Here is a 14,588-nt window from a genome sequence, read left to right as displayed (position 1 = left end):
GACCAACTTCTGCTTTGCACCTTGCCTAAATTAGGCGTACAAATATTCTCTGACAATTTCATAGAAGTTGGAGGAGGAGGTGCGGTAGCAGTTGTCAAGGGGCATTCAGATTGGCTGACGTGCATGAGAGCAAGACACATGTCATGAGTGAATGGTTAACTCCCCGCCCCTTATTGTGAAGTGTGTGGACTCCGGGTTTATTTGGGCAATGTGTATGTGTGTGAGAACAAGAACAAGAAGACCATAGTACATAGAAATAGAGCAAACAGACATCATAAAAAAACAAATTAAGACTCCATTTACAGATGCACAGATGCTGTTGGAGAAGCTTTGCTGTGTCTGGCAATTCTACATGGACTTTTGAATGGGATTAATTTACTGCTTGATCACAGGACTCATATCTCAGAAAGATGGAGGTCAGTACAGTCTACTTCTAAATCATCTTAACTTCTTCAGGCACATCTTTAACTGTTGGATCATTTCAACCCTTATAGTGAGGTTTCAGATCTAGTAACATGAAAGCCATTGCAACCTACCAGCATGCTGTCAGTGTTTCAAACAGGAACCGGTTTTCTCTACAATACTTGTTTTCTTCTGGCCGATGACCAACTGCTGGGATTTCGCTGTTTAGATGTGGTGTCAGCCCGTAACCCTTGCCCCCACCACTGTGAGCCTCATATATAGACCCCCAAATGTGCAGAGGGTGCTGTGTAACGTGATGCCGCTAACCCTGAGAGTGAAAGGAAGAGAATGGCACTTTATGGCTGTCGTTAACATGCTCTCTTCTTTTGAAAATAGGGTCGAGTTAAGTTGGAGAGGTTACAGGTTTGACGGGGGATGAAACTTCAGTTGTAGGTGGAAATTAGCAATTTTACTATTCTTAGTGAAGAAAGTCCCGGCTAAATATGAGCATATTTTTCTGTGGTTATCCGATGCTGTTTTTGTATGGTGGAGAGCTTTGTGTTGGACTGCTGATCTTTATTTGTCACTTCCAACCGCAGCTGCGGTTCACGCCTTCATACGCGTATTTGCTCATAATTTCTAAATCAATCAGATCCGCATTAAAAGAAAGGCACCACAGGTGAATAAATATTTTTTTAGATTTGCCCAGTGTGACACCTTAAGTGTATCACATGTGTTTCTAAGGCAAATGCTGCAAGTTTATGTGTCTGATATGTTTTGTGTCTCTCTCTATATCCTATATCCTCTATTCTATATTGGTAAGATTGATAAGATTTTTTTATGTTTTTGAAAGAAGTCTCTCATGCTCACCAAGGATGCAGTTATTTGATCAAAAATACAGTAAAAATAGTAATATTGTGAAATATTTTTTACAGTTTAAAAATAAGCCTCAGCATCATTATTCCAGTCTTCAGTGTCACGTGATCCTTCGGAAAATCATTCTAATATGCTGATTTGCTGCTTTTAAGAAACATTTCTTATTATTATCAATGTCGAAAACAGTTGTGCTGCTTCATATTTTTGTGGAAACCGTGATTATTTTTTTTTAGAATTCTTTGATGAAAAGAATGTTGAAAAAACAGCATTTATTTGAAATAGAAAATTGTAATAATATAAATGTCTTCACTGTCACTTTTGAGCAATTTAATGCATCTTTGCTGAATAAAAGTAAGAGAAAAAAATCTGTAACACTTTTTTACAGTGTCCTCGTTACATGTGTTACATGTACTTACCATAGTTATAACAGTAAATTATCCATAATTACATGCAACTAACCCTCAACCAAATCCTAATCCTACCCTAACCCTATAATAAGTACATGCTGTTAATTAATATTACACAGTACTTAAATATATAATTACACTGTAACAAAGTGTAACACCAAATTCTTACCAAAGCTACTTTAATGGTTGTTAAAGTTTCTCCCTCATTTGACCTTTTGGCCAATTTTGCGCTCTTCCTTATTTGGTGTATTTTACTCATCTGCAATGTGGTGTGACGACAATTTGTTTCAAAATCACACCCACAGGCTAACCCTAACCCACTATCAACAAGGGGATTCAAATATTAAAATGTTGTATCCTTTATGCAATCTAGGCTATATCTTATAGATAGTTCCTTAATCAAATGGTTATGACCCTAAATTATTTGTGGGAACTTGATTTCCTTCAACCAAAACTAGTAACAAAGTAATTGAAAATGAGCATTCAATTAAAGTCCCCCTGTGGTGAACATTTTTTATGTTGTTTATTTGTCTATGTGGTGTTTTTAATATGCTTTAAGACAAACCATATGCAAATTCATGTCAACTCCATTGTTGAGTATTTTCTCTTAAAAACTGCAGTGGATGCAGTTAGACTGTTTTAAAAACGCGGTTTGAAATCGCTAGTATTTCTTAAGTCACAAACTACCTTGTAACCAATCTGACTCTGAGATGGCGAACGGAAACATGGTTCATGTAACATTAGCAACTCACTATTAGCTGTTTGATAAATTTTAATTTTTAATTTTAATTACCGTTGTGTGTCCGACGTTGTAAATAGCGATACCATTGTGCATCGTTTACCTTATTAGGTTAACCGAGTGAGCGGGCGTGAGTGGAGGCGGGACTAATTTGCATATTCATTGTTTCGGGTATACCTGAAGCAAGGGCGTAGTTATATTCAAGCAATTTTAAGCCATGAAGATTTTTTTTTTCACAGGGAAAAACATTTAAAATGTAATTTTGGTGATCAAAGATGAGTTTTAAGGGATACAATTATTGACTTCACTTATAATTCTATAAGTTCTATAATTCTTCATTTGTCATGCATGTTCACATTTATGTCTAAATGTAACACAAGAACAGAAACAGTGCTTGCTAAACAACTAAAACTCACTCTGAATTTGGGGAAATGGATCTGCAAACACTTGGTGACTTGGGCTTGATGTTGCCTCAGCTATAAAAAAACATCACAATGTGGTGACAAAATTTATGCATAAAAAAGCAGAAGACATGAAGGCTCAGGAAATTGGCATCTAAAAATGAAAAAAACATTGTCCACTCATTAGACATCAACCCTGACCATTTATTTACAGTATATCATAATCATAATCACAACTGGGGTGATCTGCTGTTTATCTTTGTTGAATCGTCTAATCGTTGCATTGCATAGATTTATGACACTTCCTGTGATGCATCAATGTCAAAACACTCAAATCTACAAAAGGGGAACTTGAAGCTAGTGAGACTGATAGTGATGATTTCACTCACTCATATAGCATATCTAAACATCAGTCAGTCATTATTAGCTCCTATATCCTCCCTGGAAAAAATAAATAAATAAGAGTCATGTGAATCAATGGGTCCCAGGAAGTCGTCTCTGAGAAACAAGAGGTTTGAATATGATATCATCATCATTGTTGTGAGACAGGAAATCAGCAAGTCAGAAGATTTATAGATACAAAGAGTGGGGGTTCGTGTTCACTGACATACTTCTTACCAATGCCTTTCCATGACCTATCCAGATATCACTAACCTAAACTAAGTTTATGGTAGCACTCTCGTTTTTTTTTTTTTTTTTAAGTCGTAGAAATGAACGTTGATTAATGACTTGGTTCAATCATCTTTTTGATTGGATGGAGGCAGATCTGAATGCAAGCTTGCAGTCAACTGTAAGTTTAGCGGACTAAATCATCGGAGAAGCCTAGCATACATGAGCAAAGAGAACTCTGTCATTTCACCAGAAGATCGAGTTATGACTTTAAAAGTTAAAACTTAGACAATGAAATTATTAAATGAAACACATGCACGAATGAATAGCATGCATATCAATAACATGCATTTGGAAAATATATCCAGGAGGAATTTCCATTTCATGGCATTCATTTATTTGATAAAAAATACAGTAAAAACAGTAAATTGTGAAATATCATTACAATTTAAAATAAGTTTTCTATTTTAATATATTTAAAAACATAATTTATTACTGTGATGCAAAGCTAAATTTTCAACATCATTAATCCAGTCTTTAGTGTCACATGATCCTTCAGAAATCATTGTAATATGCTGATTTTGTGCTCAAGTAAAACATTTTATCAATGTTGAAAAAGTTGTGCTGCTTGTATTTCTGTGGAAACTGTGGTACATTTATTTTAACAGTAATTATTTATTTGTGTGGGAAAGTCTTATATATAAACTTAACAGCTAGCATTCTTGTCTTGTACCTAGAATCATCTGCTGTGAAGTGCTGGTTTGACACCGAGGTTTTCCACTTTCACCCATGTTTAGAGGTTAAAGTAAATGGGAAGCCATTTTCACACAGTAGTTGTAGTAAATCACATTTCACAGAATGGCAAACACATTCTTACTTTAGAAACGTACACTTAAGATTACTTCGAAATTGCAGAAGCATCTTGTTCAAAGGAATGTATGTAGTTCTCTTAAGTAATGAATTTCAATTTCATTCTGAATTTTGGTCATTGTGGGAAGAGCCTAACGTAATAAGTAAGATATAATGTACAGTCAGCAAGTCAATAAACTCAACAGGGTGATCATCATCACATTATTTTAGCTTGCACAGCTAGTTACCAACTAAGTAATTTAATGGATATGATATATTAATTTATACAGAAATAATGAGATATTCCCTAAGTTTAGAAAGATGTTTTAATGTTTTTAAAAATTCTGTTAAGCAAAGCTTGATTTTCTAAATCATTACTCAAGTCTTCAGTGTCGCATGATCCTTCAGAAATCATTTTAATATGCTGATTTTGTGCTCAAGTAAAACATTTTATCATTGTTGAAAAGTTGTGCTGCTTGTATTTTTGTGGAAACTGTGGTACATTTTTTTGAACAGTAATTACGTATAATAGATATCTGTTGTAACATTACAAATCTCCCTAATTTCTTTAAAAAAATTATATATATATATATGTGTGTGTGTATATATGTATATATGTGTGTATATATGTATATATGTGTGTATATATTTATATATATATGTGTATATATGTATGTATGTATGTGTATATATATATATATATATATATATATATATATATATATCAATGTTGAAAAAGTTGTGCTGCTAGTATTTTTGTGGAAACTGTGATACATTTTTTTTGGACAGTAATTATTTATATTGTGTGGGAAAGTCTAATAAATAAACTTAACAAGGCAGCTTCCTGTCCCTGTGAAGAGACAGACTCTCATTGGCTGTGCCAGTGACCCTGTGTGCGCACTGCAAATATTTACTGCAAAGCAATCCTGTCAATCCTAGACAAAATATTCTTCTGAAAGAATACACCACTTTTTCTAATCAACAGCAGTCTCAAATATGCGTGTAATTAAGTAAGACAAAGTTCACTTTTTTCTTCTTTGAAACATGAAAGGAGGATATTGTGAAAAATGTTTCTGCGTGGTTTTGTCCATGTAATGAAAGCCAATGCGGCCCAATGTTGTTTGGACCCCACTGACTTTCATTGTATGGACACAATTGGTTAAAATATTCTTTAAAATATCATCTTTTGTTTTTCACAGTTAAAGAGTTAATGGATATTGCATTAGAAAGTTTGTCTGTGGATGTGTCATTCCATGCACAGCTAGCATTCTTGTCTTGTACCTAGAATCATCTGCTGTGAAGTGCTGGTTTGACACCGAGGTTTTCCACTTTCACCCATGTTTAGAGGTTAAAGTAAATGGGAAGCCATTTTCACACAGTAGTTGTAGTACATCACATTTCACAGAATGGCAAACACATTCTTACTTTAGAAACGTACACTTAAGATTACTTCGAAATTGCAGAAGCATCTTGTTCAAAGGAATGTATGTAGTTCTCTTAAGTAATGAATTTCAATTTCATTCTGAATTTTGGTCATTGTGGGAAGAGCCTAACGTAATAAGTAAGATATAATGTACAGTCAGCAAGTCAATAAACTCAACAGGGTGATCATCATCACATTTTTTTAGCTTGCACAGCTAGTTACCAAATAAGTAATTTAATGGATATGATATATTAATTTATACAGAAATAATGAGATATTCCCTTAGTTTAGAAAGATGTTTTAATGTTTTTGAAAGAAGTCTCTTATGCCAAGGCTCCATTTATTCGATCAGAAATACAGTAAAAACAGTAAAGTTGAGAAATATTACAATTTAAAATAACTGTTTCCTATTTGAATTTTTTTTTTTTAATTCTAAGCAAAGCTGAATTTTCTAAATCATTACTCCAGTCTTCAGTACCATATGATCCTTCAGAAATCATTTTAATATGCTGATTTGGTGCTCTAGTAAAATTTCTTATCATCAATGTTGAAAAAGTTGTGCTGCTTAATGTTTTTGTGGAAACCATGATACATTTTTTGAATAGTAATTATCTTTTATAACATTATAAATTTCCTAATTGTTAAAAAAAAGAATATATATATATATATATATATAAATATAAATATATATATAAAACATTAGTTCGTCATCAAAATTTTAGCTTTATCACCCAGCCCAAGTCATTTTAGAAAAATATAGCTGAGATTAACCAATCAAAATCAAGTTTTCCAGTAAATTGTGCAATAATACTGCTAAAAACCTACAAATGTAGATATTATCAATATGTTAAAGCACAGCATGGCATAGCAGTTTTCATCTCACAGGAGAACAAGACGTGTGGAGAGAGAGAGGGTGTGAGACATGAAGGAGAGAGACAGCTGCTTCTTGAGAGCTGAGGCCAGCTGTCCGAGTCTGATCCGCACAAGCAGGCGTGTGCAGGAATCCCATCTGAATTTGACCTCCTTTCTCACTGTACACACGCGCATACTCCAAACACAAACTTAGAAATGTACACACTCAGCAATCTTCCCTTTTGAGATGTGTACGTTCACACACCAGGGGCAAATTTAATAAACAGCCACACCATTTCAGCGCAGTATTTGAGCACAAAAATCTGCTGGTTAGACTACTTAGCTGTAGGAAAACATTGTGAACAGTGTTCTAAGCTATTTTTTTTTTTTTTCAGAATTATGTTAAAAAAGTATGACTAAATAAATAATTTTCGTACTATAAGCGTCACAAAACATAATGGCAAAAATAATGCTTTTCTTGAACAATCTCCCAGTCATCCATTGGCTGGGCAAACATATAGCCCCGCCCCACACTCACTCCATTGGTTGAGCCAGTGTTGCTATGTCAAGCATGTCAAGATGCTCAAACAAAAACAGAACAATAATTTAACCATATATATATACACACACATACATAGATGCCTTGTTAGCTGTTGTATCTTTGGGCCGCTATATGTAAGCCGTCTACAATGGTCAAAGCCAGCCGGTGAACACTCCAGAGCAAATTGACTGTGCGCCTGCAACCGTACTTAGCGTAGCTAACATGACATTGAAAAGTCACCATTGTTTAAAAACCTGTAATATTGAGTTAATATATAAAAAAACGAATTGAAATGTTATCCTATTTCTTCGTGAATTTAAGTCTCAGTCATTTTTGCAACCAGAGGCTGCGTGATGCAGTGGCATCTTGGAAATCTCATTGATTTTTACTGTGAGTGACGACGAGAGCATCTAAAATGTTGGCCATTCCAAGATGGCGGACGCATCAACAGTGGAACATGTGTGGAGCATTATTACTCCTTTAAAAATGAATTTTCAAAGTTGCAAATAAAACAAAGGTGTTTGGATTAGATGTTACGTTTAATACGTTTTTGAGTGAATTTCTAATTGAAAAATGTTTTAAATTAAATCCAACACTATTTTCTTCCAGTGTAGTTTTCTCTGCATATTAAGTAACATCATAGAAACATCACAAAAATTGTCCTTTTAAATGCGCTGTCATTCCTTTCAGTGCAAACTTGCATCCTTTTTATGCAAACTAGGCATGTTAATCACTTTAGATCTTCTGAAACCTCTTATTTTTCTGTTGTGTTATTAGCACTAATACAACAACCAACTGTGATCAAAATGAACACATTCTCTGTCAGTTTTATATCAGTATCAATGTGCTCATGAAGATATATAGATGACACAAATAACCAAAATATATACATATATTATTTTGTATGCTGACAAAACCACATCACGCTATGAATGTTGAGTGCAACTTCGAGTTTCATTCTCATTTGCAGCTAAATTCCCATGCACACACAAAGCGTGCTGGCACTAGCCCTGTTGTGCTTTGGTCTGTGTGGGTAGGAGGGCCTGTGGTTTGTTGTGGTCAGCGTGCATTAACTAGAGCCCATGTTGCTGTCGACAACAGGGCTTGTGAGCGGAACAGGTGCTCGGTTTGTCAGCTATGTGGGCTGAATAGAGGCTTTGTCACTGAAGGTCCGTCCATGAGCCATTTAAGGCAGTTTGTGTGTCTGCTGCTTATCAGCAGAGAGAGGAGGTTTGAGGAAGGAAGGCTGCTGTTAGTGTGTGTGTGGGTGGGGGTGGGGGTAGGGGTATAGGTGTGTCTTGGTGGGGGTGGGGGGTGGCTGTGGGGAGGTGGGGGGGTTGTGGGCTGAACTGAACATCAGCTTCTGAACACACATGCATACATGTACATTGCAATGAAGAGGAGGTGGTCACCTATTTCTGCAGAAAGCTATTTATTTTAGCGGTTATATTTTGAAGTGTTATTAGGGTGGTGGTTATATTTTGAAGTGTTATTAGGGGGGTGGTTATATTTTGAAGCGTTATTATAGGGTGGTTCTGAGTCAGTCCAAAACTTTTAAAGGAATATTCTGTTAAATACGGGATCTGTTTACAGCACCTGCAAATTATGTTTGCAGTGTGAATTAAAAGGATTAGATTAAATGTAATAATAAAAATAGAATTAAAGTAATATAAAATAGAATATGATCAAATATTTTTAAATATATAGGCTAGTTAAAATATAATTAAAATTGATCAAATAAAAATATATTATAAAATTAGATCATGTGAAAAAGAAAGGACACTATTGAATTCTATGGTTTTGTGTGTCAGGACATAATAAAAAAAAGCCTCTGGACGATAGCAGCTCTTAAAATGAGGTAAAATACAACCTTCCATAGGCGCTGCTAATCAAATGTCTTTGATTAATTGATCATCAGCAACTGTGATCACCTCTAAAAGCAGAAGTTTTGGCAGTTTGTTGATCTGGGGCCAAGGAGGAAAGACATCAGCAATGATCTTAGAAGAGCAATTGTTGCTGCCATCAACCTCAGAGGGTTATACAGCCATTTAAACAAACTAATTGAAGTATATTATTCTACAGTTAGGAAGATTATTCACAAGTGGAAAACATTCAAGACAGTTGCCAATCTTCCCAGGTGTGGACGTCCCAGCAAATTCAAACTACCCCTCAGACTCTACAGGCCTCAGTTAACCTGTTCAGAACAAACCTCAAGACTTCTGTGACAATGTCCTTTGGAAAGACAAGACCAAAGTGGAGATGTTTGGCCATAATGCACAATGACAAGTCAGGGAAAAACTAAAGACAGCATATCAGCACAAACACCTCATACCATCTGTCCATCATGCTAATGGAGGGTTCATGATTTTTGGCTTGTTTTGTAGCCACAGGACCTGGGTATCTTGCAGTCATTGAGTTGACCATGAACTCCTCTGTATACCAAAGTATTCTAGAGTCAAATGTTTCTAGTGTCCGAGATCTAAAGCTTGGCCGTGCAAGCTTGTGTGCCATGCAACAGGACAATGATCACCAGTACACCACCAAATCTACAACAAAAGGGCTGAAAAAGAAAAGAATCAAGGTGTTGCACGGGCCCAGACAAAGTCCAGACCTCAACCCGACTGAAATGCGTGACCAGAGAGCTATGAATAATCAAGTGCTCACAAACCTCAATTAACTGTCAAAATTCCCCGAGAATGATGTGAGAGACTGATACTGTCATAAAGAAAGCAATTCCTTCAACTTATTGCTGCAAAAGTGTCTCTACAAGCAATTGAATCATAGGGTGTACTTAGTTTGTGTGTGTGTGTGTGTGTGTGTGTGTGTGTGTGTGTGTGTGTGTGTGTGTGTGTGTGTGTGTGTGTGTGTGTGTGTGTGTGTGTGTGTGTCAATAATGCACGCTTTGTATGACCTTACATTTCCCCAATGATGAAAAAGTAATTGAAATCTGATCTGAACATTTAAACTGTAATAATTGAATTGGATTTGATTTGTTTTATGTCACTGATAATAAAGCTGTGTGACTGATAGATAGTTGTGTAACCGTCTGTGTTCATTCAAGGTATTCCTCCATAATGTGCTCCAGTGCTGTAGGACGTGATGTTTCCTTTCAAGCATGTGCACTGTTGCTGCTGAGGAATTTGTGAGCACATGGGACGGGGTTTAAAGAGACGTGTGCACATACTACAAGCATGTGTGTGTGTGTGTGTGGTGATGTGTGCTGAGCGAGTGGCTCTCCAGATGTCACACACATCAAGTATCTTGTTTACTGTATGATTTGCAGGTGCAGGTGTTTGTGTTTGTGTCTGAGGGCCGATTTATAAATAACTGTACAGACATCTGAGGTACGGGAGTATCAAACTCTGGAAACGCTATTGAATTTACAGACAGTCAGAGTGCTTTAGATATTTCTGCTAAAAATGATTTGAATGGATTCATTGTCAACAACCTGTTTCCCACCGATAAACAGTCTAGACCAGAAACCCAAATGTTTTTGGGATTTTAAAATGTAGACATGTAGGGAAGTGTGTGGAAGATGTTTCCTTTTTTCTAAAGACAATTGTTGCGGAAAGTGAACACCTATTTTCGGAGAAAATAAAGAAAGGCTATTCATCCATACACCTGTCTTATTAGGAAAAGATATTTTTTCTAATATGAACTTCTAATATGAATTTCATTCTAATATGCTGATTTGCTGCTCAACATTTCTTATTATTATCAATGTTGAAAACAGTTGCTTAAAATGTTTGTGGAAACATATACCATTTTTTAGAATTCTTTGATGAATTGAAAGGTTTAGCATGTATTTGAAATGGGAATTTTCTGTAACATTAAATGTCTTTACTGTCACTTTCGATATATTTTTATATGTCCTTGCATAATAAAAGCATTCATTTCTTATAGAAAAAAACGTACTGACCCCAACGTTTTGAATTTATGGACATAACAAAAGCATTTCATCAAGGTGATATCGATACTTGTATAATATTGCAATAAGGCAAAGAAAAAAGTATATTTGTGTAGGATTTTTGCTGCCTATCTGAACAAAGCGTCAGAGGATAACTAGTAGGGAACAAGGATCACATGGATTCTTTAAGCAGGGCTACAAAGTCGTGCCTAGTTACGCACTGGCCCATTATCCTTGTCACACAAGGCCATTGTTTATTCAAAGCCAATTCCAAGACAGCACTGCCATCCGTGGTGTTTCTTCATTGTGTGTCATTGTCATTACGTGTCTTCTTCTGACCAGAACTTGTCATAAGGGACTAATCTCTCATATCTTCTGTCTTCTGTTTCCTTCAGACGCTGTATGCCAAAGCTCTCTATGACAACACAGCCGAAACTGAAGATGAGCTGGCTTTTCGCAAGGGTGACATCATCATGGTGCTAGAGAAAATTGTAGCGGGGAGCATCGGTTGGTGGATGTGTTCTCTTCATGGACGTCAGGGCCTGGCACCAGCAAACCGCCTAGCTCCTCTTTCCCCAGCAGAGGCTAAGAAACTTTGTACAAACTTAAGTGCACAGAGAGACTTGAGCAACCATAGCCATCAGAACATCTATCAAACTCCAAATGCTACCAAGCCACCGGAGAATCCAATTTATGAAGATATGAATACATTATATAAAGTGCCCTATCAAGCCAACCCTTCACTAGATAAGCACACGGCACAAGAGGATCCAGAAGGAACCAGGTCTCCACATAAAGTAAGTGTCTAATTGCATCAACAGCACCTTTTCTATTAATGGGTCATGTTTATGTTTTATCCAATAGTTAGTTCCTGAGTTTGAATTTGATTGGCCCAACAGCACTGGAAATTTTCAGTGTTCCAGACTGTCAATTTATGCATTAGTGGTGAGGATTATTCAGTGACTATTTCCTCAGATTACATCGTTACACCAGTAGATGACAATAAGTGTCTTTATGAGTGAGTAATTAATTTGAATCATCCAATCAATTTGTTCAAACACTGATTCACTGAATCATTCTTCCAACCGACTCATTCAAAACACGGATTAATTCAAGATTGAAACAAATGACTGGCTGCATCCAATTCCCTATAAAGTAGGCAAAAACAAGTATTTGAAATTAGTTTAATGTCTAAATTCACAGTATTGAGGCCATGAGGCCACGGGAGAGGATTTGTGAATGACAGGGAAGTAACCCAAATGATGTGAGTAGGTCACATGACAATGACAACATGACGAATGTATAGAACTTATGCACCACCAGAGAAACAAGCGCTCAGCCATCTTTAGATTTTTGTCTTTGAACTTCCGTTTTTGCGGTAGTGCATTATATTTCTTTGGCATCGCTGTCAAAGAGTAGGCTAATTAGCCGGTGAAGTGGATTTACTTGTTTTAGAGTTTAGAGTTTTAGGAAAGATGTTTGAAGCGGATGTCATAACAAATGCCAGTCGATTTTAAAAGGGAAGATTTTAAAACTAGCAGTTCATTCATAAATCTGCAAGATCTTAACTTCATTCTGTGGAAATACAAACCGGAAGACAGAACACAACGAGTGCAGCTCTTAAAAGGGGCGGAGCTATATATAAGGTCTATAGGACATTACATTTATACTACACATAGTCATATAGAACATATTTTTCAACAATCACTCAGTGTTTACTTATTCAAAATAAGTACATACTCATAGTATGCTATTGCAGATGCAGCCACTATCTTTATGAGTGACTCATTGATTTATTCACCCAACCAATTCATTCAAAAACAATGATTTGTCCAAGACCAGAAAAAATGTATAATTCATTCAAAGGATTTCATTCTAAAACATTCATTAATTAAGTAATGAAACAGTACTGTTGATGTGTGTCTCAGAGACATGCAACGGTTGCAACTTTGCCTGAAACTGTTTTCGTTGGCAGAGCAAAAAAAAAAAAAGACTTACTTTAAAAAAAAGAGTTACTTTGTTTATAGAACTGTTGCAAAAGCATTATCACCCTTGCAATCATAAAAGACATATCTGAATATTTAGATGATTTAGTATACATTGAACTGAGGCGAACAACAAGCAAGGTCTCGGAAACCCCTGCTGGCAAAGAGTTTTCAGATGGGGACCGGGGGCCTCTCTCTGGGGGGACAGGTATGTAGCACAGGGGCTTTATGAGCTCATAAAAGAACAGCAAAGACAGATTTCAGACATCACTAACTGCAACCAGAAAATCTAGGGCTGAGGACCCCAGAGAAAGAGTGGGAGAGGGGAAGAGAGAAAGACAGAAAGAAAAAGAGAGAGAAGTGTCTGTGCAAGTTACTGTGTAATAGGTGAGGCAACTGGGTGCACATGTTGCCCACTTCCCCTCCTGCTTCAGGGAGAGAAGTTTACTATAGCAGCTAACATGGCTTTAATTAGAAAACTGGGTTAACAGGGCACAAATACAGTAAAGTGCACAGCACTTTAAAGGATCCTGTCTCGCAGTAAGAAGTGGGCCACGTGTTGCCACCTCCACAGAGTATTGAATTGTTTGTTGAGTTAGTTTTGTGACTACATACATTTTTACTCTTTTCAGCCTCCAACCGGTCATCTCAGAACTGGTACAGAAATATATGATGTCCCAAGCCCGGTGAGAAAACCCTCCTTGTTCACAGTAAGTTCTCCTGAGGTTTTCTTTTTAAATCTGTTCACTAGTCCAGGGTTTTCCAACTGAGGTCAAGGGAGCCCCAGAGGGCTGAGAGGGGGTCTGCAGATTTTTTTATTATTTTTTTTTACAGAAAACGGGGTGAAATGCAGGAAAGAAATAAAAATATAGAAATTATATAGTTAGATATCTGATTTACAATTAGATCTTTTTTTAATGTTTAATTCTGCTTTTTGCACAATTTATTTTGTTGACTGCCATTGTTTAATCAGTATGGAAATATTTACTGTATAAATCATAGTTTTAATTAAATTAAATTACATTTCCTCAGGTTTATACATCTTATATTGATAGCAGGTAAAAAAGAGATGCATTGTATTTTATTTAATTAATTATTTGTTTTGTTTTTCATATTAGTATAGTGACAATATCAAACCATTTATTTGATTTTGGAAACATTGGTGTTTTTTGTGTGTGTTTTTTTTAACAACAACAACAACAAAAATATATATAATGTACAGTATGTATAGGTATATGGGTCTTTACACAACATGCTTTTATTTGGGGGTGCCAATTGAAAAGTTTGAAAACCTTCAAATACAATAAAATGTTCATAGAGACAATGATGGTCAGCTTTAGAAATACTCTGCAAAATAACATTGATAAAATGTAACTTCATAAACTGTGTAACTTGTCTTTTGAAGCCATCTACACGGCAGCCTTTGGAAAGGGAGACATTACTGACGTCAAGCACAGAGTTGCATAAAAGATATGAAATGCTACAAAATGCAAGATGCACAACTGCAACCAAGAAAAAAGTAGGCATGGTTATGCTTGTACAGTAACACATAAAAACACATTAAAAACATTCAAGAAGTCTTCACTGATGTAACTGT

At 36.0% G+C, this 14,588-nt stretch overlaps 1 protein-coding gene across 2 annotated transcripts in view; it reads left to right on the top strand.

The window, feature by feature from the left end:
- The first annotated feature begins 184 nt into the window (after positions 1–184).
- The window catches only part of cass4 (Cas scaffold protein family member 4), an 18,265-nt gene continuing 3,861 nt past the window's right edge, over positions 185–14,588 (top strand). The window contains exons 1-4 of one of the 2 annotated variants that reach the window (XM_077203599.1): positions 185–416; positions 11,402–11,803; positions 13,624–13,701; positions 14,397–14,510. In XM_077203599.1, coding sequence (XP_077059714.1) covers positions 411–416; positions 11,402–11,803; positions 13,624–13,701; positions 14,397–14,510 — 600 coding nt within the window. In that variant the 5' untranslated portion in view covers positions 185–410. The remainder of the gene's footprint in view (positions 417–11,401; positions 11,804–13,623; positions 13,702–14,396; positions 14,511–14,588) is intronic. The other variant, XM_077203601.1, reaches the window with a different exon arrangement.

Source organism: Siphateles boraxobius, unplaced genomic scaffold (genome assembly GCF_051911475.1).
Source record: "Siphateles boraxobius isolate OS27281-9 unplaced genomic scaffold, OSU_SipBor_1 5, whole genome shotgun sequence".
Taxonomy (NCBI): Eukaryota; Metazoa; Chordata; class Actinopteri; order Cypriniformes; family Leuciscidae; genus Siphateles; species Siphateles boraxobius.
The sequence above is the reverse complement of the archived record's forward strand: the minus strand, read 5'-3'. Positions and strand labels throughout refer to the sequence as shown.